The sequence below is a fragment of the Silurus aristotelis genome, assembly GCF_946808225.1.
Source record: "Silurus aristotelis genome assembly, chromosome: 12".
NCBI lineage: Eukaryota > Metazoa > Chordata > Actinopteri > Siluriformes > Siluridae > Silurus > Silurus aristotelis.
Genome location: NC_139585.1, coordinates 1,017,510 through 1,041,061, shown reverse-complemented (window position 1 = coordinate 1,041,061; position 23,552 = coordinate 1,017,510). Strand labels below are relative to the sequence as shown.

The 23,552-nt window shown below is 44.7% G+C and overlaps 1 protein-coding gene across 7 annotated transcripts in view; it reads right to left on the bottom strand.

The window, feature by feature from the left end:
- LOC310734943 (calcium-activated potassium channel subunit alpha-1-like) overlaps positions 1-23,552 on the bottom strand; it is a 123,737-nt gene that overhangs the window by 14,698 nt on the left and 85,487 nt on the right. For all 7 annotated transcript variants that reach the window (XM_083557427.1, XM_083557424.1, XM_083557428.1 and 4 more), the window contains 4 exons: positions 2,580-2,682; positions 1,947-2,070; positions 236-460; positions 1-89 (listed from right to left, as the gene is read on the bottom strand). The exon at positions 1-89 is cut by the window's left edge and continues 104 nt beyond it. In XM_083557427.1, the coding sequence (XP_083413553.1) occupies positions 1-89; positions 236-460; positions 1,947-2,070; positions 2,580-2,682 (541 nt within the window). The remainder of the gene's footprint in view (positions 90-235; positions 461-1,946; positions 2,071-2,579; positions 2,683-23,552) is intronic.

The window sequence follows — 23,552 nt, the reverse complement described above, 5'->3', positions numbered from 1 at the left end:
GAGTTGTTCTGAGTAGCTGATAAGATCACACACATGTCACACAGGTTAATGTTGACGGCTCTCAGATCCGCCCTGCTCAGAGGAGTACCCTATACACACACACACACACACACACACACACACACACACACACACACACACACACACACACACACACACACATCATGGTGATATTGTACATTGGGATGGATGGATGTAATCTCCGTGAGCTGAATCAGGGCGCACATGAACTCACGGGTAAAATGGAGATTTTAGGGAAGTTGTGTAACGTTTCCCATTCCCTCTTTAGATACTCCAGTGATCCCACAAACACAATGTGTTTCAGCTCATGGTAGTGGAAGTTACTCGCTCTCAGAGGCATCACCAGGTTCCTCAGACCCACCACAGCCGACTTCACATCGCCAAAAATACACACCACCACATGGCCGCTCAGAACCGTCATGGCTGCCTCACTACGGGTCTGTAATGTACAAACAGCATGCCAGAAAAAGTAAGGAGAATGATAAAAACTATGTGAACCCCCTGACCATCACATCCATATATGGGTTTTTCTCAATCCAATGAGGGAACTGCAACACTACAAAACCCCTGAGCTCCTCTAATACAGTGTCTTCTCTCACTGTGCTCTTGTAGCTGAATGATCACTGATATCACCTCACAACTATAGTGGAAAACCTCCTCCAAAGATAGGAGCGCATTACAATCCAGGATAAACACACTGCAAAAACTCCTCATCTGGTCGATTAACATAAAAAATAAAAAATAAATCGTATTGAAGGGATTTTGAGAATAAAATACGATATAAGAGCAGATTGTGTACGATTCTAATTATTCATGTTTTATTATTTTTACTTAGAAAAGCTGAAAGTTGGTTATTTTACCTGTAAATTGAGATTAATTACATCAGAGTCATTTAAAGCCTTGTATCTTGTAAGAATTTACTGTAGTTGGAATAACTGGTTTACGGTTCATTAGTTTTATCATAATGTTCATTAGTATTATTTATTCAAACACTTGTTTTATGTCGACATCAACACATTTATTTACAACCTGATAACAAGTGATAAAAGTCTGCAGTATGACGTCACCACACTCTTTCATTCAATAAGTTCAATAAGTAATTACATTTTTTTCAATAAGTAATTACATAATTTACATTTATTAAGTAATGATTTCACTCTGTATTTACATCATAATTACTGTGTGCTACAAGACTTTGTACTTTGTATTCATTTGAATAAATCTTTCTTTCTTTCTTTTCGGCTTCTCCCGTTAGGGGTCGCCACAGCGGATCCTCCGCACGTTTTGATTTGGCACATGTTTTACGCTGGATGCCCTTCCTAACGCAACCCTCCCCAATTTATCCGGGCTTGGGAGCGGCACTAAGAGTGGCTGGGGATGGTTCCCTGACCGGGAATCGAACCCGGGTCGCAGCGGTGGGAGCGCTGCATCTTAACCACTAGACCACCAGGGGACCACTGTTCATTTAAATAAATAATTGTTGAAAATACGCATGTATCCTGATTTTATCCGTAATCTTGATTTTAGTTTAAATGCTTGGTCTCGTTTTAAGACTGAATATAAATAATGATTCTTAAAGAAGAGAAATTCTTTTGTTCTCTGGTTTTAAATTCTTTTCACACACATTTTAGTTTTAAGTTAATTAGACTAAAATCCGCTGCTTGGAAAAAGTGTTTTACTGCTTATTTTAAAATATTTTTTTCTTTTTCTAAAGACTAGTTATGTTTTCTTATTTTAGGAAATGTTACTAAGTGTAATTATCTCACTGCACTGGCAGATCATTTCCCTTGTTTCTAGTCTGTAACTTCCTACATCATGCTTTTATTTCTTACATTTAGACGCATATTCTTATATTAAATTTCTGTATTTTCAATAAAAACTGCATGTTCTTTCCTGCATTACTGAGTCATCACACTCTTACTCACCAGTATGACCTTCTCAATGTCTCTATACGGACACCAGTGGAACATTCCAGTAGAGTCGTATCTCTTTACATTATCATCCATCATCTCCATCTGATCATGGCTGGGGATCATCACAGGGTCATGTCTGGACATGGACAAGAGTTTGAGATCAACATGCCAAACAAACCAACACACTTAGTACAGTAGGACTAGAGTTCTGAACAATCCCACCTACTTGCTTCGGGATCCGAACTAATCTCCTCTATTGCACAAGGAATTCTGACCAACCTAACATACTGTACCTGCATGTCAAAGTTTTGACCACTCAAACCTGCTCCCAAACTAATTCTGTCAAAAACCACCAGCTCCCAAAAGAAATCTTACCAGTCTCAGCTGCTGCCAATGGAATTCTGACAAATTTCACATTTTCAAAAAGACCTCCCCAAATTTTAACCAATTGCAGCTGTTTAGAAAGTAATTCTGACTTTACACATTAATGTTACACCATGATGATGATGATGATGATGATGATGATGATGATACTAACAATAAATTGGACTGTAGTCAAGATGTGGGCTGCTCAGTGCCTCATTCAGAAATAGAAAAAGTATTTATTACTAGAACATTACACCTTAATGTGCATGTTCTTCTTACCGTATAGTTTTTGGAGAGCAGGTGGGTGATGTTTTCATTCCTCCATTGCGTTGTTTTTTCTTCGGTGACAGACTGGACTGCTGCACCACCGGGGCGTCCATCGCTGCACACACGGTGAATATTACAGTTAAACACCATCAAAACAATGGGAAACACTTGTACACAACACAGCTATAGAACAACACATGTACAGAGATACAGAGAATCAGAATCAGAAAGAGGTTTATTGCCAAGTATGTTTGCACTTACAAGGAATTTGTTCTGGTGACAGAAGCTACCAGTTGCACATTTATTTTAATTAAAATAAAAATAAATAAATAAAAAAGTATAAAGTTATTGGACATCTTCATAAAGAAAATAAATAAAGTGTATTGTTGCAGAGAAAAGGACAGATTCAGATGAGTAAAAGTGAAATTACACATATTTGTATTTATATTGAACAATGGGGAGAACATGTAAGTGTTCATGAGGTTGATTGTCTGTTGGAAGAAACGTCTCTTGTGCCTGCTGTCCTGGTGTTCGGTGCTCTGTAGCGTCGGCCAGGCGGCTGATGTTCGGTTCTCTGTAGCGTCGGCCAGACGGCTGGTGTCCGGTGCTCTGTAGCGTCGGCCAGACGGCTGGTGTCCGTTGCTCTGTAGCGTCGGCCAGACTGCTGGTGTCCGTTGCTCTGTAGCGTCGGCCAGGCGGCTGGTGTCCGGTGCTCTGTAGCGTCGGCCAGACGGCTGGTGTCCGGTGCTCTGTAGCGTCGGCCAGACGGCTGGTGTCCGGTGCTCTGTAGCGTCGGCCAGACGGCTGGTGTTCGGTGCTCTGTAGCGACGGCCAGACGGCTGGTGTTCGGTGCTCTGTAGCGACGGCCAGACGGCTGGTGTTCGGTGCTCTGTAGCGACGGCCAGACGGCTGGTGTTCGGTGCTCTGTGCTGTCGGCCAGACGATTGGTGTTCGGTGCTCTGTAGCGTCGGCCAGACGGCTGGTTTTCGGTGCTCTGTAGCTTCGGCCAGACGGCTGGTGTTTGGTGCTCTGTAGCGTCGGCCAGGCGGCTGGTGTCCGGTGCTCTGTAGCGTCGGCCAGACGGCTGGTGTCCGGTGCTCTGTAGCGTCGGCCAGACGGCTGGTGTCCGGTGCTCTGTAGCGACGACCAGACGGTTGGTGTTCGGTGCTCTGTATTGTCGGCCAGACGGCTGGTGTACGGTGCTCTGTAGCGTCGGCCAGACGGCTGGTGTTCGGTGCTCTGTAGCGTCGGCCAGACGATTGGTGTTCGGTGCTCTGTGGCGTCGGCCAGACGGCTGGTGTTCGGTGCTCTGTAGCGTCGGCCAGACGATTGGTGTTCGGTGCTCTGTATTGTCGGCCAGACGGCTGGTGTTCGGTGCTCTGTAGCGTCCACAGCCACAGTGCTGTTAATGGTGGTGAGTGAGGGGAGTGCAGAGGGGTTTCTCTTGAAATCCACAATCATCCCCACTGTTTTGAGGGTATTAAGCTCCAGGTTGTTTTGACTGCACCAGACAGCCAGCTGCTGAACCTCACTTCTAAATGCAGACTCGTCACCATCATCAATGAGGCTGATGACTGTAGTGTCATCTGCAAACTTCAGGAGCTTGACAAAGGGTCTGTAGATATGCAGGTGTTAGTGAACTGGGAGAATAGCAGTGGGGAAAGAACACATCCCTGAGGTGTGTCCAGATGTTGCAGGATGAAGTGCAGTCCCATGTTTACCACATCGACCACAGACCTGTTTGCTCGGTAAGCAAACTGCAGGGGGTCCAGCAAGGGTCCAAAGATGTCCTTCAGGTAATTCAACACCAGTCTTATCAATGAATTCATGACCACAGACATTAGAGCAATCAGTCTAGAGTCATTAAGTTCAGTCATTTGTGGGGGTTTTTTTGGATGGGATGATGGTGGAATGTTTAAATCAGGCAGGAACTTCACACAGTTCCAGTGATCTGTTAAAGATCTGTGTAAAGATGGACCAACTCCGTCTAGTCCTGGTGCTTTCCTTCTTTTTTGTTTTCTGAAGACCTAATGCACATCATCTTCACTGATCTGAAGTAAGGGGGGGGGGGCTGCTGGAGGTGTTGATGGGTGAGTGGTGAGATGGTCGTAGCAGGTCCAGGACCAGGTGTGAGACCAGGAGTTTCAAATCTACAGTAAAACTCATGCTGATCATCAACCAGTTGTTGATTCCCTACAGAGCTGGAGGATAGTGTCTTGTAGCTTGTGGTGTCCCTCAGGCCTTTTCACACTGAAGCAGTGTCACTGGCTGAAAACTGATAAAACCAAAGAGATGGTTGGGAGGAAAGCTCATCTCCCTTCCCCCATCCTGACCATGTTCTACAGAAGGACCATTGAGAGCATCCTGAGCAGCTGCATCACTGCCTGGTTTGGGAACTGCACCGTCTCGGATTGCAAGACCCTACAGATGATAGTGAGGACATCTGAGAAGATCATCAGAGTCTCTCTCCGCTCTATTATGCACATTTACACCACATGCTGCATCCGCAAAGCAAACAGCATTGTGGATGACCACACACACCCCTCACACACACACACACACACACACACACACACACACACACACAAACACACACCTCGAACACACACACACACACACACACACACACACACTCCTTACACACCCCTCACATACACACACACACACACACACACACACACACACACCTCTCTCACACACACACACACACACACACACACACACACACACACACACACACACACTCCTTACACACCCCTCACATACACACACACACACACACCCTCTTCACACGCACACACACACGCACACAATCACATGATACTGTTTACATGCTGTTCTGCACCTGCTGATTCCTGCTATTGCCATTTTTGCACAACAATGTGTTTATGTTTACAAACACAGTTTTGTGTATATTTCTGTCTTTTGCAAATTGTACTGTATAACATTATACAGCAGGTTTACTGGTCTTTGATATTTTGTGTTTTGTGTATCTGTTATACACTTTCTTCTGTTGTTTGTTTTTGCACCCAGTTGCACATGATGCACTTTATGTGGCGAGGACACGTACTTTAGTCCTTAACTCTGTGTTGTGTGTGTAGCTCTGTGTTCTGTATGTAGCTCTGTGTTGTGTGTGTAGCTTTGTGTTGTGTATGTAGCTCTGTGTTGTGTGTGTAACTCTGTGTTGTGTGTGTAGCTCTGTGTTGTGTGTGTAGCTCTGTGTTGTGTGTGTAGATTTGTGTTCTGTATGTAGCTCTGTGTTGTGTGTGTAGCTCTGTGTTCTGTATGTAGCTCTGTGTTGTGTGTATAGCTCTGTGTTGTGTGTATAGCTCTGTGTTCTGTATGTAGCTCTGTGATGTAGCTCGGTGTTGTGTGTGTGGCTCTGTGTTGTGTGTGTAGCTCTGTGTTCTGTATGTAGCTCTGTGTTGTGTGTGTAGCTCTGTGTTGTGTGTGTAGCTTTGTGTTCTGTATGTAGCTCTGTGTTGTGTGTGTAGCTCTGTGTTCTGTATGTAGCTCTGTGTTGTGTGTGTAGCTCTGTGTTGTAGCTCTGTGTTGTGTATGTAACTCTGTGTTTTGTGTGTAGCTCTGTGCTGTGTGTGTAGCTCTGTGTTGTGTGTGTAGCTCTGTGTTCTGTATGTAGCTCTGTGTTGTGTGTGTAGCTCTGTGTTCTGTATGTAGCTCTGTGTTCTGTGTGTAGCTCTGTGTTGTGTGTGTGTAGCTCTGTGTTGTGTGTGTAGCTCTGTGTTCTGCATGTAGCTCTGTGTTGTGCGTGTAGCTCTGTGTTGTGTGTGTAGCTCTGTGTTCTGTGTGTAGCTATGTGTTCTGTATGTAGCTCTGTGTTGTGTGTGTAGCTCTGTGTTGTGTGTGTAGCTCTGTGTTCTGTATGTAGCTCTGTGTTTTGTGTGTAGCTCTGTGTTGTGTATGTAGCTCTGTGTTGTGTGTGTAGCTCTGTGTTGTGTGTATAGCTCTGTGTTGTGTGTATAGCTCTGTGTTCTGTATATAGCTCTGTGATCTGTGTGTAGCGCTGTATCTTGTGTGTAGCTCTGTGTTGTGTATGTAGCTCTGTGTTGTGTATGTAGCTCTGTCTTGTAGCTCTGTGTTGTGTGTGTAGCTCTGTTCTCTGTGTGTAGGTCTGTGTTGTGTGTGTGTAGCTCTGTGTTCTGTGTGTAGCTCTGTGTCTTGTGTGTAGCTCTGTGTTCTGTATGTAGCTCTGTGTTGTGTATGTAGCTCTGTGTTGTAGCTCTGTGTTGTGTGTGTAGCTCTGTTCTTTGTGTGTAGCTCTGTGTTGTGTATGTAGCTCTGTGTCTTGTGTGTAGCTCTGTGTCTTGTGTGTAGCTCTGTGTTCTGTATGTAGCTCTGTGTTGTGTATGTAGCTCTGTGTTGTAGCTCTGTGTTGTGTGTGTAGCTCTGTTCTCTGTCTTGTGTATGTAACTCTGTGTTTTGTGTGTAGCTATGTGCTGTGTGTGTAGCTCTGTGTACTGTATGTAGCTCTGTGTTGTGTGTGTAGCTCTGTGTTCTGTATGTAGCTCTGTGTTCTGTATGTAGCTCTGTGTTCTGTATGTAGCTCTGTGTTGTGTGTGTAGCTCTGTGTTCTGTATGTAGCTCTGTGTTGTGTATGTAGCTCTGTGTTGTAGCTCCGTGTTGTGTGTGTAGCTCTGTGTTCTGTATGTAGCTCTGTGTTGTGTGTGTAGCTCTGTGTTGTGTGTGCAGCTCTGTGTTGTGTATGTAGCTCTGTGTTGTGTATGTAGCTCTGTGTGGTAGCTCTGTGTTGTGTATGTAGCTCTGTGTTGTAGCTCTGTGTTGTGTGTGTAGCTCTGTGTTGTGTATGTAGCTCTGTGTTGTAGCCCTGTGTTGTGTGTGTAGCTCTGTGTTCTGTATGTAGCTCTGTGTTGTGTGTGTGTAGCTCTGTGTTGTGTGTAGCTCTGTGTTGTGTGTGTGGCTCTTTGTTGTATCTCTGTGTTGTGTGTGTAGCTCTGTGTTGTGTGAGTAGCTCTGTGTTGTGTGTGTAGCTCTGTGTTGTGTGTGTAACTCTGTGTTGTGTGTGTAGCTCTTTGTTGTAGCTCTGTGTCTTTGTTGTAGCTCTGTGTTGTGTGTGTAGCTCTGTGTTGTGTATGCAGCTCTGTGTTGTGTGTGTAGCTCTGTGTTGTGTATGCAGCTCTGTGTTGTGTGTGTAGCTCTTTGTTGTAGCTCTGTGTTGTGTGTGTAACTCTGTGTTCTCTATGTAGCTCTGTGTTGTGTATGTAGCTCTGTGTTGTGTGTGTAGCTCTGTGTTGTGTGTGTGTGTGTAGCTCTGTGTTGTGTAAGTAGCTCTGGGTTGTGTGTGTAGCTCTGTGTTGTAGCCCTGTGTTGTGTGTGTAGCTCTGTGTTCTGTATGTAGCTCTGTGTTGTGTAAGTAGCTCTGGGTTGTGTGTGTAGCTCTGTGTTGTAGCCCTGTGTTGTGTGTGTAGCTCTGTGTTCTGTATGTAGCTGTGTTGTGTGTGTAGCTCTGTGTTGTGTATGTAGCTCTGTGTTGTAGCCCTGTGTTGTGTGTGTAGCTCTGTGTTCTGTATGTAGCTCTGTGTTGTGTGTGTGTAGCTCTGTGTTGTGTGTAGCTCTGTGTTGTGTGTGTGGCTCTTTGTTGTATCTCTGTGTTGTGTGTGTAGCTCTGTGTTGTGTGAGTAGCTCTGTGTTGTGTGTGTAGCTCTGTGTTGTGTGTGTAACTCTGTGTTGTGTGTGTAGCTCTTTGTTGTAGCTCTGTGTCTTTGTTGTAGCTCTGTGTTGTGTGTGTAGCTCTGTGTTGTGTATGCAGCTCTGTGTTGTGTGTGTAGCTCTGTGTTGTGTATGCAGCTCTGTGTTGTGTGTGTAGCTCTTTGTTGTAGCTCTGTGTTGTGTGTGTAACTCTGTGTTCTCTATGTAGCTCTGTGTTGTGTATGTAGCTCTGTGTTGTGTGTGTAGCTCTGTGTTGTGTGTGTGTGTAGCTCTGTGTTGTGTAAGTAGCTCTGGGTTGTGTGTGTGTGTAGCTCTGTGTTGTGTATGCAGCTCTGTGTTGTGTGTGTAGCTCTGTGTTGTAGCTCTGTGTTGTGTGTGTAACTCTGTGTTCTGTGTGTAGCTCTGTGTTGAGTATGTAGCTCTGTGTTGTGTGTGTAGCCCTGTGTTGTAGCTCTGTGTTGTGTATGTAACTCTGTGTTTTGTGTGTAGCTCTGTGTTGTGTATGTAGCTCTGTGTATGTAACTGTGTTTTGTGTGTAGCTCTGTGTTGTGTATGTAGCTCTGTGTTGTAGCTTTGTGTTCTGTGTGTAGCTCTGTGTTGTGTATGTAGCTCAGTGTTGTGTGTGTAGCCCTGTGTTGTGTATGTAACTCTGTGTTTTGTGTGTAGCTCTGTGTTGTGTATGTAGCTCTTTGTTGTAGCTTTGTGTTCTGTGTGTAGCTCTGTGTTGTGTGTGTAGCTCTGTGTTGTGTGTGTAGCTCTGTGTTGTGTATGTAGCTCTGTGTTGTGTATGTAGCTCTGTGTGGTAGCTCTGTGTTGTGTATGTAGCTCTGTGTTGTGTATGTAGCTCTGTGTTGTAGCTCTGTGTTGTGTGTGTAGCTCTGTGTTGTGTGTGTGTAGCTCTGTGTTGTGTGTGTGGCTCTTTGTTGTATCTCTGTGTTGTGTGTGTAGCTCTGTGTTGTGTGAATAGCTCTGTGTTGTGTGTGTAGCTCAGTGTTGCGTGTGTAACTCTGTGTTGTGTGTGTAGCTCTTTGTTGTAGCTCTGTGTTGTGTGTGTAACTCTGTGTTGTGTGTTTAGCTCTGTGTTGTGTGTGTAGCTCTTTGTTGTAGCTCTGTGTTGTGTGTGTAACTCTGTGTTCTGTATGTAGCTCTGTGTTGTGTATGTAGCTCTGTGTTGTGTGTGTAGCTCTGTGTTGTGTGTGTGTGTGTAGCTCTGTGTTGTGTGTGTAGCTCTGTGTTGTGTAAGTAGCTCTGTGTTGTGTGTGTGTGTAGCTCTGTGTTGTGTATGCAGCTCTGTGTTGTGTGTGTAGCTCTGTGTTGTGTGTGTAACTCTGTGTTCTGTGTGTAGCTCTGTGTTGTGTGTGCAGCCCTGTGTTGTAGCTCTGTGTTGTGTATGTAACTCTGTGTTTTGTGTGTAGCTCTGTGTTGTGTATGTAGCTCTGTGTTGTAGCTTTGTGTTCTGTGTGTAGCTCTGTGTTGTGTATGTAGCTCAGTGTTGTGTGTGTAGCCCTGTGTTGTGTATGTAACTGTGTTTTGTGTGTAGCTCTGTGTTGTGTATGTAGCTCTGTGTTGTAGCTTTGTGTTCTGTGTGTAGCTCTGTGTTGTGTATGTAGCTCAGTGTTGTGTGTGTAGCCCTGTGTTGTGTATGTAACTCTGTGTTTTGTGTGTAGCTCTGTGTTGTGTATGTAGCTCTTTGTTGTAGCTTTGTGTTCTGTGTGTAGCTCTGTGTTGTGTGTGTAGCTCTGTGTTGTGTGTGTAGCTCTGTGTTGTGTATGTAGCTCTGTGTTGTGTATGTAGCTCTGTGTGGTAGCTCTGTGTTGTGTATGTAGCTCTGTGTTGTGTATGTAGCTCTGTGTTGTAGCTCTGTGTTGTGTGTGTAGCTCTGTGTTGTGTGTGTGTAGCTCTGTGTTGTGTGTGTGGCTCTTTGTTGTATCTCTGTGTTGTGTGTGTAGCTCTGTGTTGTGTGAATAGCTCTGTGTTGTGTGTGTAGCTCAGTGTTGCGTGTGTAACTCTGTGTTGTGTGTGTAGCTCTTTGTTGTAGCTCTGTGTTGTGTGTGTAGCTCTGTGTTGTGTGTGTAGCTCTGTGTTGTGTGTGTAGCTCTGTGTTGTGTGTGTGTGTAGCTCTGTGTTGTGTAAGTAGCTCTGTGTTTTGCGTGTGTGTGTGTGTGTGTAGCTCTGTGTTGTGTATGCAGCTCTGTGTTGCGTGTGTAACTCTGTGTTGTGTGTGCAGCCCTGTGTTGTAGCTCTGTGTTGTGTATGTAACTCTGTGTTTTGTGTGTAGCTCTGTGTTGTGTATGTAGCTCTGTGTTGTAGCTTTGTGTTCTGTGTGTAGCTCTGTGTTGTGTATGTAGCTCAGTGTTGTGTGTGTAGCCCTGTGTTGTGTATGTAACTCAATGTTTTGTGTGTAGCTCTGTGTTGTGTATGTAGCTCTGTGTTGTAGCTTTGTGTTCTGTGTGTAGCTCTGTGTTGTGTATGTAGCTCAGTGTTGTGTGTGTAGCTCTGTGTTGTGTGTGTGTAGCTCTGTGTTGTGTGTGTGTAGCTCTGTGTTGTGTGTATAGCTCTGTGTCTTGGGTGTAGCTCTGTGTTCTGTATGTAGCTCTGTGTTGTGTATGTAGCTCTGTGTTGTAGCTCTGTGTTGTGTGTGTAGCTCTGTGTTCTGTATGTAGCTCTGTGTTGTGTGTGTGTGTAGCTCTGTGTTGTGTATGTAGCTCTGTGTCTTGTGTGTAGCTCTGTGTTCTGTATGTAGCTCTGTGTTGTGTATGTAGCTCTGTGTTGTAGCTCTGTGTTGTGTGTGTAGCTCTGTGTTTTGTGTGTAGCTATGTGCTGTGTGTGTAGCTCTGTGTACTGTGTGTAGCTATGTGCTGTGTGTGTAGCTCTGTGTACTGTATGTAGCTCTGTGTTGTGTGTGTAGCTCTGTGTTCTGTATGTAGCTCTGTGTTGTGTGTGTAGCTCTGTGTTCTGTATGTAGCTCTGTGTTGTGTGTGTAGCTCTGTGTTCTGTATGTAGCTCTGTGTTGTGTGTGTAGCTCTGTGTTCTGTATGTAGCTCTGTGTTGTAGCTCTGTGTTGTGTGTGTAGCTCTGTGTTCTGTATGTAGCTCTGTGTTGTGTGTGTAGCTCTGTGTTGTGTGTGTAGCTCTGTGTTGTGTGTGTAGCTCTGTGTTGTGTATGTTGCTCTGTGTTGTGTATGTAGCTCTGTGTTGTAGCTCTGTGTTGTGTGTGTAGCTCTGTGTTGTGTATGTAGCTCTGTGTTGTGTGTGTAGCTCTGTGTTCTGTATGTAGCTCTGTGTTGTGTGTGTGTAGCTCTGTGTTGTGTGTGTGGCTCTTTGTTGTATCTCTGTGTTGTGTGTGTAGCTCTGTGTTGTGTGAGTAGCTCTGTGTTGTGTGTGTAGCTCTGTGTTGTGTGTGTAACTCTGTGTTGTGTGTGTAGCTCTTTGTTGTAGCTCTGTGTCTTTGTTGTAGCTCTGTGTTGTGTGTGTAGCTCTGTGTTGTGTATGCAGCTCTGTGTTGTGTGTGTAGCTCTTTGTTGTAGCTCTGTGTTGTGTGTGTAACTCTGTGTTCTGTATGTAGCTCTGTGTTGTGTATGTAGCTCTGTGTTGTGTGTGTAGCTCTGTGTTGTGTGTGTAGCTCTGTGTTGTGTGTGTAGCTCTGTGTTGTGTGTGTGTGTAGCTCTGTGTTGTGTAAGTAGCTCTGTGTTTTGCGTGTGTGTGTGTGTGTGTAGCTCTGTGTTGTGTATGCAGCTCTGTGTTGTGTGTGTAGCTCTGTGTTGTAGCTCTGTGTTGTGTGTGTAACTCTGTGCTCTGTGTGTAGCTCTGTGTTGAGTATGTAGCTCTGTGTTGTGTGTGTAGCCCTGTGTTGTAGCTCTGTGTTGTGTATGTAACTCTGTGTTTTGTGTGTAGCTCTGTGTTGTGTATGTAGCTCTGTGTTGTAGCTTTGTGTTCTGTGTGTAGCTCTGTGTTGTGTATGTAGCTCAGTGTTGTGTGTGTAGCCCTGTGTTGTGTATGTAGCTCAGTGTTGTGTGTGTAGCCTTGTGTTGTGTATGCAACTCTATGTTTTGTGTGTAGCTCTGTGTTGTGTATGTAGCTCTGTGTTGTAGCTTTGTGTTCTGTGTGTAGCTCTGTGTTGTGTGTGTAGCTCAGTGTTGTGTATGTAGCTCTGTGTTGTGTCTGTAGCTCTGTGTTGTGTGTGTAGCTCTGTGTTGTGTGTGTAGCTCTGTGTTGTGTATGTAGCTCTGTGTTGTGTATGTAGCTCTGTGTTGTAGCTCTGTGTTGTGTGTGTAGCTCTGTGTTGTGTATGTAGCTCTGTGTTGTGTATGAAGCTCTGTGTTGTAGCTCTGTGTTGTGTGTGTAGCTCTGTGTTCTGTATGTAGCTCTGTGTTGTGTGTGTGTAGCTCTGTGTTGTGTGTGTGGCTCTTTGTTGTATCTCTGTGTTGTGTGTGCAACTCTGTGTTGTGTGAGTAGCTCTGTGTTGTGTGAGTAGCTCTGTGTTGTGTGTGTAGCTTTGTGTTGTGTGTTTAGCTCTGTGTTGTGTGTGTAGCTCTTTGTTGTAGCTCTGTGTTGTGTGTGTAACTCTGTGTTCTGTATGTAGCTCTGTGTTGTGTATGTAGCTCTGTGTTGTGTGTGTAGCTCTGTGTTGTGTGTGTGTGTGTAGCTCTGTGTTGTGTGTGTAGCTCTGTGTTGTGTAAGTAGCTCTGTGTTGTGTGTGTGTGTAGCTCTGTGTTGTGTATGCAGCTCTGTGTTGTGTGTGTAGCTCTGTGTTGTAGCTCTGTGTTGTGTGTGTAACTCTGTGTTCTGTGTGTAGCTCTGTGTTGTGTGTGCAGCCCTGTGTTGTAGCTCTGTGTTGTGTATGTAACTCTGTGTTTTGTGTGTAGCTCTGTGTTGTGTATGTAGCTCTGTGTTGTAGCTTTGTGTTCTGTGTGTAGCTCTGTGTTGTGTATGTAGCTCAGTGTTGTGTGTGTAGCCCTGTGTTGTGTATGTAACTCAATGTTTTGTGTGTAGCTCTGTGTTGTGTATGTAGCTCTGTGTTGTAGCTTTGTGTTCTGTGTGTAGCTCTGTGTTGTGTATGTAGCTCAGTGTTGTGTGTGTAGCTCTGTGTTGTGTGTGTGTAGCTCTGTGTTGTGTGTGTGTAGCTCTGTGTTGTGTGTATAGCTCTGTGTCTTGGGTGTAGCTCTGTGTTCTGTATGTAGCTCTGTGTTGTGTATGTAGCTCTGTGTTGTAGCTCTGTGTTGTGTGTGTAGCTCTGTGTTCTGTATGTAGCTCTGTGTTGTGTGTGTGTGTAGCTCTGTGTTGTGTATGTAGCTCTGTGTCTTGTGTGTAGCTCTGTGTTCTGTATGTAGCTCTGTGTTGTGTATGTAGCTCTGTGTTGTAGCTCTGTGTTGTGTGTGTAGCTCTGTGTTTTGTGTGTAGCTATGTGCTGTGTGTGTAGCTCTGTGTACTGTGTGTAGCTATGTGCTGTGTGTGTAGCTCTGTGTACTGTATGTAGCTCTGTGTTGTGTGTGTAGCTCTGTGTTCTGTATGTAGCTCTGTGTTGTGTGTGTAGCTCTGTGTTCTGTATGTAGCTCTGTGTTGTGTGTGTAGCTCTGTGTTCTGTATGTAGCTCTGTGTTGTGTGTGTAGCTCTGTGTTCTGTATGTAGCTCTGTGTTGTAGCTCTGTGTTGTGTGTGTAGCTCTGTGTTCTGTATGTAGCTCTGTGTTGTGTGTGTAGCTCTGTGTTGTGTGTGTAGCTCTGTGTTGTGTGTGTAGCTCTGTGTTGTGTATGTTGCTCTGTGTTGTGTATGTAGCTCTGTGTTGTAGCTCTGTGTTGTGTGTGTAGCTCTGTGTTGTGTATGTAGCTCTGTGTTGTGTGTGTAGCTCTGTGTTCTGTATGTAGCTCTGTGTTGTGTGTGTGTAGCTCTGTGTTGTGTGTGTGGCTCTTTGTTGTATCTCTGTGTTGTGTGTGTAGCTCTGTGTTGTGTGAGTAGCTCTGTGTTGTGTGTGTAACTCTGTGTTGTGTGTGTAGCTCTTTGTTGTAGCTCTGTGTCTTTGTTGTAGCTCTGTGTTGTGTGTGTAGCTCTGTGTTGTGTATGCAGCTCTGTGTTGTGTGTGTAGCTCTTTGTTGTAGCTCTGTGTTGTGTGTGTAACTCTGTGTTCTGTATGTAGCTCTGTGTTGTGTATGTAGCTCTGTGTTGTGTGTGTAGCTCTGTGTTGTGTGTGTAGCTCTGTGTTGTGTGTGTAGCTCTGTGTTGTGTGTGTGTGTAGCTCTGTGTTGTGTAAGTAGCTCTGTGTTTTGCGTGTGTGTGTGTGTGTGTAGCTCTGTGTTGTGTATGCAGCTCTGTGTTGTGTGTGTAGCTCTGTGTTGTAGCTCTGTGTTGTGTGTGTAACTCTGTGCTCTGTGTGTAGCTCTGTGTTGAGTATGTAGCTCTGTGTTGTGTGTGTAGCCCTGTGTTGTAGCTCTGTGTTGTGTATGTAACTCTGTGTTTTGTGTGTAGCTCTGTGTTGTGTATGTAGCTCTGTGTTGTAGCTTTGTGTTCTGTGTGTAGCTCTGTGTTGTGTATGTAGCTCAGTGTTGTGTGTGTAGCCCTGTGTTGTGTATGTAGCTCAGTGTTGTGTGTGTAGCCTTGTGTTGTGTATGCAACTCTATGTTTTGTGTGTAGCTCTGTGTTGTGTATGTAGCTCTGTGTTGTAGCTTTGTGTTCTGTGTGTAGCTCTGTGTTGTGTGTGTAGCTCAGTGTTGTGTATGTAGCTCTGTGTTGTGTCTGTAGCTCTGTGTTGTGTGTGTAGCTCTGTGTTGTGTGTGTAGCTCTGTGTTGTGTATGTAGCTCTGTGTTGTGTATGTAGCTCTGTGTTGTAGCTCTGTGTTGTGTGTGTAGCTCTGTGTTGTGTATGTAGCTCTGTGTTGTGTATGAAGCTCTGTGTTGTAGCTCTGTGTTGTGTGTGTAGCTCTGTGTTCTGTATGTAGCTCTGTGTTGTGTGTGTGTAGCTCTGTGTTGTGTGTGTGGCTCTTTGTTGTATCTCTGTGTTGTGTGTGCAACTCTGTGTTGTGTGAGTAGCTCTGTGTTGTGTGAGTAGCTCTGTGTTGTGTGTGTAGCTTTGTGTTGTGTGTGTAACTCTGTGTTGTGTGTGTAGCTCTTTGTTGTAGCTCTGTGTTGTGTGTGTAGCTCTGTGTTCTGTGTGTAACTCTTTGTTGAGTATGTAGCTCTGTGTTTTGTGTGTGTAGCCCTGTGTTGTAGCTCTGTGTTGTGTATGTAACTCTGTGTTTTGTGTGTAGCTCTGTGTTGTGTATGTAGCTCTGTGTTGTAGCTTTGTGTTCTGTGTGTAGCTCTGTGTTGTGTATGTAGCTCAGTGTTGTGTGTGTAGCCCTGTGTTGTGTATGTAACTCTGTGTTTTGTGTGTAGCTCTGTGTTGTGTATGTAGCTCTTTGTTGTAGCTTTGTGTTCTGTGTGTAGCTCTGTGTTGTGTGTGTAGCTCTGTGTTGTGTGTGTAGCTCTGTGTTGTGTATGTAGCTCTGTGTTGTGTATGTAGCTCTGTGTGGTAGCTCTGTGTTGTGTATGTAGCTCTGTGTTGTGTATGTAGCTCTGTGTTGTAGCTCTGTGTTGTGTGTGTAGCTCTGTGTTGTGTGTGTGTAGCTCTGTGTTGTGTGTGTGGCTCTTTGTTGTATCTCTGTGTTGTGTGTGTAGCTCTGTGTTGTGTGAGTAGCTCTGTGTTGTGTGTGTAGCTCAGTGTTGCGTGTGTAGCTCTGTGTTGTGTATGTAGCTCTGTGTTGTAGCTCTGTGTTGTGTGTGTAGCTCTGTGTTGTGTATGTAGCTCTGTGTTGTGTATGAAGCTCTGTGTTGTAGCTCTGTGTTGTGTGTGTAGCTCTGCGTTCTGTATGTAGCTCTGTGTTGTGTGTGTGTAGCTCTGTGTTGTGTGTGTGGCTCTTTGTTGTATCTCTGTGTTGTGTGTGCAACTCTGTGTTGTGTGAGTAGCTCTGTGTTGTGTGTGTAGCTTTGTGTTGTGTGTAACTCTGTGTTGTGTGTGTAGCTCTTTGTTGTAGCTCTGTGTTGTGTGTGTAGCTCTGTGTTCTGTGTGTAGCTCTTTGTTGAGTATGTAGCTCTGTGTTTTGTGTGTGTAGCCCTGTGTTGTAGCTCTGTGTTGTGTATGTAACTCTGTGTTTTGTGTGTAGCTCTGTGTTGTGTATGTAGCTCTGTGTTGTAGCTTTGTGTTCTGTGTGTAGCTCTGTGTTGTGTATGTAGCTCAGTGTTGTGTGTGTAGCCCTGTGTTGTGTATGTAACTCTGTGTTTTGTGTGTAGCTCTGTGTTGTGTATGTAGCTCTTTGTTGTAGCTTTGTGTTCTGTGTGTAGCTCTGTGTTGTGTGTGTAGCTCTGTGTTGTGTGTGTAGCTCTGTGTTGTGTATGTAGCTCTGTGTTGTGTATGTAGCTCTGTGTGGTAGCTCTGTGTTGTGTATGTAGCTCTGTGTTGTGTATGTAGCTCTGTGTTGTAGCTCTGTGTTGTGTGTGTAGCTCTGTGTTGTGTGTGTGTAGCTCTGTGTTGTGTGTGTGGCTCTTTGTTTTATCTCTGTGTTGTGTGTGTAGCTCTGTGTTGTGTGAGTAGCTCTGTGTTGTGTGTGTAGCTCAGTGTTGCGTGTGTAACTCTGTGTTGTGTGTGTAGCTCTTTGTTGTAGCTCTGTGTTGTGTGTGTAACTCTGTGTTGTGTGTGTAGCTCTGTGTTGTGTGTGTAGCTCTTTGTTGTAGCTCTGTGTTGTGTGTGTAACTCTGTGTTCTGTATGTAGCTCTGTGTTGTGTATGTAGCCCTGTGTTGTGTGTGTAGCTCTGTGTTGTGTGTGTGTAGCTCTGTGTTGTGTGTGTAGCTCTGTGTTGTGTAAGTAGCTCTGTGTTGTGTGTGTGTGTAGCTCTGTGTTGTGTATGCAGCTCTGTGTTGTGTGTGTAGCTCTGTGTTGTAGCTCTGTGTTGTGTGTGTAACTCTGTGTTCTGTGTGTAGCTCTGTGTTGTGTGTGCAGCCCTGTGTTGTAGCTCCGTGTTGTGTATGTAACTCTGTGTTTTGTGTGTAGTTCTGTGTTGTGTATGTAGCTCTGTGTTGTAGCTTTGTGTTCTGTGTGTAGCTCTGTGTTGTGTATGTAGCTCAGTGTTGTGTGTGTAGCCCTGTGTTGTGTATGTAACTCAATGTTTTGTGTGTAGCTCTGTGTTGTGTATGTAACTCTGTGTTTTGTGTGTAGCTCTGTGTTGTGTATGTAGCTCTGTGTTGTAGCTTTGTGTTCTGTGTGTAGCTCTGTGTTGTGTATGTAGCTCAGTGTTGTGTGTGTAGCTCTGTGTTGTGTGTATAGCTCTGTGTCTTGTGTGTAGCTCTGTGTTCTGTATGTAGCTCTGTGTTGTGTATGTAGCTCTGTGTTGTAGCTCTGTGTTGTGTGTGTAGCTTTGTGTTCTGTATGTAGCTCTGTGTTGTGTGTGTGTAGCTCTGTGTTGTGTATGTAGCTCTGTGTCTTGTGTGTAGCTCTGTGTTCTGTATGTAGCTCTGTGTTCTGTATGTAGCTCTGTGTTGTAGCTCTGTTCTCTGTGTTGTGTATGTAACTCTGTGTTTTGTGTGTAGCTATGTGCTGTGTGTGTAGCTCTGTGTACTGTATGTAGCTCTGTGTTGTGTGTGTAGCTCTGTGTTCTGTATGTAGCTCTGTGTTGTGTGTGTAGCTCTGTGTTCTGTATGTAGCTCTGTGTTCTGTGTGTAGCTCTGTGTTCTGTATGTAGCTCTGTGTTCTGTATGTAGCTGTGTTGTGTGTGTAGCTCTGTGTTCTGTATGTAGCTCTGTGTTGTAGCTCTGTGTTGTGTGTGTAGCTCTGTGTTCTGTATGTAGCTCTGTGTTGTGTGTGTAGCTCTGTGTTGTGTGTGTAGCTCTGTGTTGTGTATGTAGCTCTGTGTGGTAGCTCTGTGTTGTGTGTGTAGCTCTGTGTTGTGTGTGTAGCTCTGTGTTGTGTATGTAGCTCTGTGTTGTGTATGTAGCTCTGTGTTGTGTGTGTAGCTCTGTGTTGTGTATGTAGCTCTGTGTTGTGTGTGTAGCTCTGTGTTCTGTATGTAGCTCTGTGTTGTGTGTGTGTAGCTCTGTGTTGTGTGTAGCTCTGTGTTGTGTGTGTGGCTCTTTGTTGTATCTCTGTGTTGTGTGTGTAGCTCTGTGTTGTGTGAGTAGCTCTGTGTTGTGTGTGTAGCTCTGTGTTGTGTGTGTAGCTCTTTGTTGTAGCTCTGTGTCTTTGTTGTAGCTCTGTGTTGTGTGTGTAGCTCTGTGTTGTGTGTGTAGCTCTGTGTTGTGTGTGTAGCTCTTTGTTGTAGCTCTGTGTTGTGTGTGTAACTCTGTGTTCTGTATGTAGCTCTGTGTTGTGTATGTAGCTCTGTGTTGTGTGTGTAGCTCTGTGTTGTGTGTGTGTGTGTCTAGCTCTGTGTTGTGTAAGTAGCTCTGTGTTTTGTGTGTGTGTGTGTGTAGCTCTGTGTTTGGTATGCAGCTCTGTGTTGTGTGTGTAGCTCTGTGTTGTAGCTCTGTGTTGTGTGTGTAACTCTGTGTTCTGTGTGTAGCTCTGTGTTGAGTATGTAGCTCTGTGTTGTGTGTGTAGCCCTGTGTTGTAGCTCTGTGTTGTGTATGTAACTCTGTGTTTTGTGTGTAGCTCTGTGTTGTGTATGTAGCTCTGTGTTGTAGCTTTGTGTTCTGTGTGTAGCTCTGTGTTGTGTATGTAGCTCTGTGTTGTGTATGTAGCTCTGTGTGGTAGCTCTGTGTTGTGTGTATAGCTCTGTGTTGTGTGTGTAGCTCTGTGTTGTGTATGTAGCTCTGTGTTATAGCTCTGTGTTGTGTATGTAGCTTTGTGTTGTGTGTGTAGCTCTGTGTTGTGTGTGTAGCTCTGTGTTGTGTATGTAGCTCTGTGTTGTGTATGTAGCTCTGTGTGGTAGCTCTGTGTTGTGTGTATAGCTCTGTGTTGTGTGTGTAGCTCTGTGTTGTGTATGCAGCTCTGTGTTGTGTATGTAGCTCTGTGTTGTAGCTCTGTGTTGTGTGTGTAGCTCTGTGTTGTGTATGTAGCTCTGTGTTGTGTATGAAGCTCTGTGTTGTAGCTCTGTGTTGTGTGTGTAGCTCTGTGTTCTGTATGTAGCTCTGTGTTGTGTGTGTGTAGCTCTGTGTTGTGTGTGTGGCTCTTTGTTGTATCTCTGTGTTGTGTGTGTAGCTCTGTGTTGTGTGAGTAGCTCTGTGTTGTGTGTGTAGCTCTGTGTTGTGTGTGTAACTCTGTGTTGTGTGTGTAGCTCTTTGTTGTAGCTCTGTGTCTTTGTTGTAGCTCTGTGTTGTGTGTGTAACTCTGTGTTGTGTGTGTAGCTCTGTGTTGTGTGTGTAGCTCTTTGTTGTAGCTCTGTGTTGTGTGTAGCTCTGTGTTGAGTATGTAGCTCTGTGTTGTGTGTGTAGCCCTGTGTTGTAGCTCTGTGTTGTGTATGTAACTCTGTGTTTTGTGTGTAGCCCTGTGTTGTGTATGTAACTCTGTGTTTTGTGTGTAGCTCTGTGTTGTGTATGTAGCTCTGTGTTGTAGCTTTGTGTTCTGTGTGTAGCTCTGTGTTGTGTATGTAGCTCAGTGTTGTGTGTGTAGCCCTGTGTTGTGTATGTAACTCTGTGTTTTGTGTGTAGCTCTGTGTTGTGTATGTAGCTCTTTGTTGTAGCTTTGTGTTCTGTGTGTAGCTCTGTGTTGTGTGTGTAGCTCTGTGTTGTGTGTGTAGCTCTGTGTTGTGTATGTAGCTCTGTGTTGTGTATGTAGCTCTGTGTGGTAGCTCTGTGTTGTGTATGTAGCTCTGTGTTGTGTATGTAGCTCTGTGTTGTAGCTCTGTGTTGTGTGTGTAGCTCTGTGTTGTGTGTGTGTAGCTCTGTGTTGTGTGTGTGGCTCTTTGTTGTATCTCTGTGTTGTGTGTGTAGCTCTGTGTTGTGTGAATAGCTCTGTGTTGTGTGTGTAGCTCAGTGTTGCGTGTGTAACTCTGTGTTGTGTGTGTAGCTCTTTGTTGTAGCTCTGTGTTGTGTGTGTAACTCTGTGTTGTGTGTTTAGCTCTGTGTTGTGTGTGTAGCTCTTTGTTGTAGCTCTGTGTTGTGTGTGTAACTCTGTGTTCTGTATGTAGCTCTGTGTTGTGTATGTAGCTCTGTGTTGTGTGTGTAGCTCTGTGTTGTGTGTGTGTGTGTAGCTCTGTGTTGTGTGTGTAGCTCTGTGTTGTGTAAGTAGCTCTGTGTTGTGTGTGTGTGTAGCTCTGTGTTGTGTATGCAGCTCTGTGTTGTGTGTGTAGCTCTGTGTTGTGTGTGTAACTCTGTGTTCTGTGTGTAGCTCTGTGTTGTGTGTGCAGCCCTGTGTTGTAGCTCTGTGTTGTGTATGTAACTCTGTGTTTTGTGTGTAGCTCTGTGTTGTGTATGTAGCTCTGTGTTGTAGCTTTGTGTTCTGTGTGTAGCTCTGTGTTGTGTATGTAGCTCAGTGTTGTGTGTGTAGCCCTGTGTTGTGTATGTAACTGTGTTTTGTGTGTAGCTCTGTGTTGTGTATGTAGCTCTGTGTTGTAGCTTTGTGTTCTGTGTGTAGCTCTGTGTTGTGTATGTAGCTCAGTGTTGTGTGTGTAGCCCTGTGTTGTGTATGTAACTCTGTGTTTTGTGTGTAGCTCTGTGTTGTGTATGTAGCTCTTTGTTGTAGCTTTGTGTTCTGTGTGTAGCTCTGTGTTGTGTGTGTAGCTCTGTGTTGTGTGTGTAGCTCTGTGTTGTGTATGTAGCTCTGTGTTGTGTATGTAGCTCTGTGTGGTAGCTCTGTGTTGTGTATGTAGCTCTGTGTTGTGTATGTAGCTCTGTGTTGTAGCTCTGTGTTGTGTGTGTAGCTCTGTGTTGTGTGTGTGTAGCTCTGTGTTGTGTGTGTGGCTCTTTGTTGTATCTCTGTGTTGTGTGTGTAGCTCTGTGTTGTGTGAATAGCTCTGTGTTGTGTGTGTAGCTCAGTGTTGCGTGTGTAACTCTGTGTTGTGTGTGTAGCTCTTTGTTGTAGCTCTGTGTTGTGTGTGTAACTCTGTGTTGTGTGTTTAGCTCTGTGTTGTGTGTGTAGCTCTTTGTTGTAGCTCTGTGTTGTGTGTGTAACTCTGTGTTCTGTATGTAGCTCTGTGTTGTGTATGTAGCTCTGTGTTGTGTGTGTAGCTCTGTGTTGTGTGTGTGTGTGTAGCTCTGTGTTGTGTGTGTAGCTCTGTGTTGTGTAAGTAGCTCTGTGTTGTGTGTGTGTGTAGCTCTGTGTTGTGTATGCAGCTCTGTGTTGTGTGTGTAGCTCTGTGTTGTAGCTCTGTGTTGTGTGTGTAACTCTGTGTTCTGTGTGTAGCTCTGTGTTGTGTGTGCAGCCCTGTGTTGTAGCTCTGTGTTGTGTATGTAACTCTGTGTTTTGTGTGTAGCTCTGTGTTGTGTATGTAGCTCTGTGTTGTAGCTTTGTGTTCTGTGTGTAGCTCTGTGTTGTGTATGTAGCTCAGTGTTGTGTGTGTAGCCCTGTGTTGTGTATGTAACTCAATGTTTTGTGTGTAGCTCTGTGTTGTGTATGTAGCTCTGTGTTGTAGCTTTGTGTTCTGTGTGTAGCTCTGTGTTGTGTATGTAGCTCAGTGTTGTGTGTGTAGCTCTGTGTTGTGTGTGTGTAGCTCTGTGTTGTGTGTGTGTAGCTCTGTGTTGTGTGTATAGCTCTGTGTCTTGGGTGTAGCTCTGTGTTCTGTATGTAGCTCTGTGTTGTGTATGTAGCTCTGTGTTGTAGCTCTGTGTTGTGTGTGTAGCTCTGTGTTCTGTATGTAGCTCTGTGTTGTGTGTGTGTGTAGCTCTGTGTTGTGTATGTAGCTCTGTGTCTTGTGTGTAGCTCTGTGTTCTGTATGTAGCTCTGTGTTGTGTATGTAGCTCTGTGTTGTAGCTCTGTGTTGTGTGTGTAGCTCTGTGTTTTGTGTGTAGCTATGTGCTGTGTGTGTAGCTCTGTGTACTGTGTGTAGCTATGTGCTGTGTGTGTAGCTCTGTGTACTGTATGTAGCTCTGTGTTGTGTGTGTAGCTCTGTGTTCTGTATGTAGCTCTGTGTTGTGTGTGTAGCTCTGTGTTCTGTATGTAGCTCTGTGTTGTGTGTGTAGCTCTGTGTTCTGTATGTAGCTCTGTGTTGTGTGTGTAGCTCTGTGTTCTGTATGTAGCTCTGTGTTGTAGCTCTGTGTTGTGTGTGTAGCTCTGTGTTCTGTATGTAGCTCTGTGTTGTGTGTGTAGCTCTGTGTTGTGTGTGTAGCTCTGTGTTGTGTGTGTAGCTCTGTGTTGTGTATGTTGCTCTGTGTTGTGTATGTAGCTCTGTGTTGTAGCTCTGTGTTGTGTGTGTAGCTCTGTGTTGTGTATGTAGCTCTGTGTTGTGTGTGTAGCTCTGTGTTCTGTATGTAGCTCTGTGTTGTGTGTGTGTAGCTCTGTGTTGTGTGTGTGGCTCTTTGTTGTATCTCTGTGTTGTGTGTGTAGCTCTGTGTTGTGTGAGTAGCTCTGTGTTGTGTGTGTAGCTCTGTGTTGTGTGTGTAACTCTGTGTTGTGTGTGTAGCTCTTTGTTGTAGCTCTGTGTCTTTGTTGTAGCTCTGTGTTGTGTGTGTAGCTCTGTGTTGTGTATGCAGCTCTGTGTTGTGTGTGTAGCTCTTTGTTGTAGCTCTGTGTTGTGTGTGTAACTCTGTGTTCTGTATGTAGCTCTGTGTTGTGTATGTAGCTCTGTGTTGTGTGTGTAGCTCTGTGTTGTGTGTGTAGCTCTGTGTTGTGTGTGTAGCTCTGTGTTGTGTGTGTGTGTAGCTCTGTGTTGTGTAAGTAGCTCTGTGTTTTGCGTGTGTGTGTGTGTGTGTAGCTCTGTGTTGTGTATGCAGCTCTGTGTTGTGTGTGTAGCTCTGTGTTGTAGCTCTGTGTTGTGTGTGTAACTCTGTGCTCTGTGTGTAGCTCTGTGTTGAGTATGTAGCTCTGTGTTGTGTGTGTGGCTCTTTGTTGTATCTCTGTGTTGTGTGTGTAGCTCTGTGTTGTGTGAGTAGCTCTGTGTTGTGTGTGTAGCTCTGTGTTGTGTGTGTAACTCTGTGTTGTGTGTGTAGCTCTTTGTTGTAGCTCTGTGTCTTTGTTGTAGCTCTGTGTTGTGTGTGTAGCTCTGTGTTGTGTATGCAGCTCTGTGTTGTGTGTGTAGCTCTTTGTTGTAGCTCTGTGTTGTGTGTGTAACTCTGTGTTCTGTATGTAGCTCTGTGTTGTGTATGTAGCTCTGTGTTGTGTGTGTAGCTCTGTGTTGTGTGTGTAGCTCTGTGTTGTGTGTGTAGCTCTGTGTTGTGTGTGTGTGTAGCTCTGTGTTGTGTA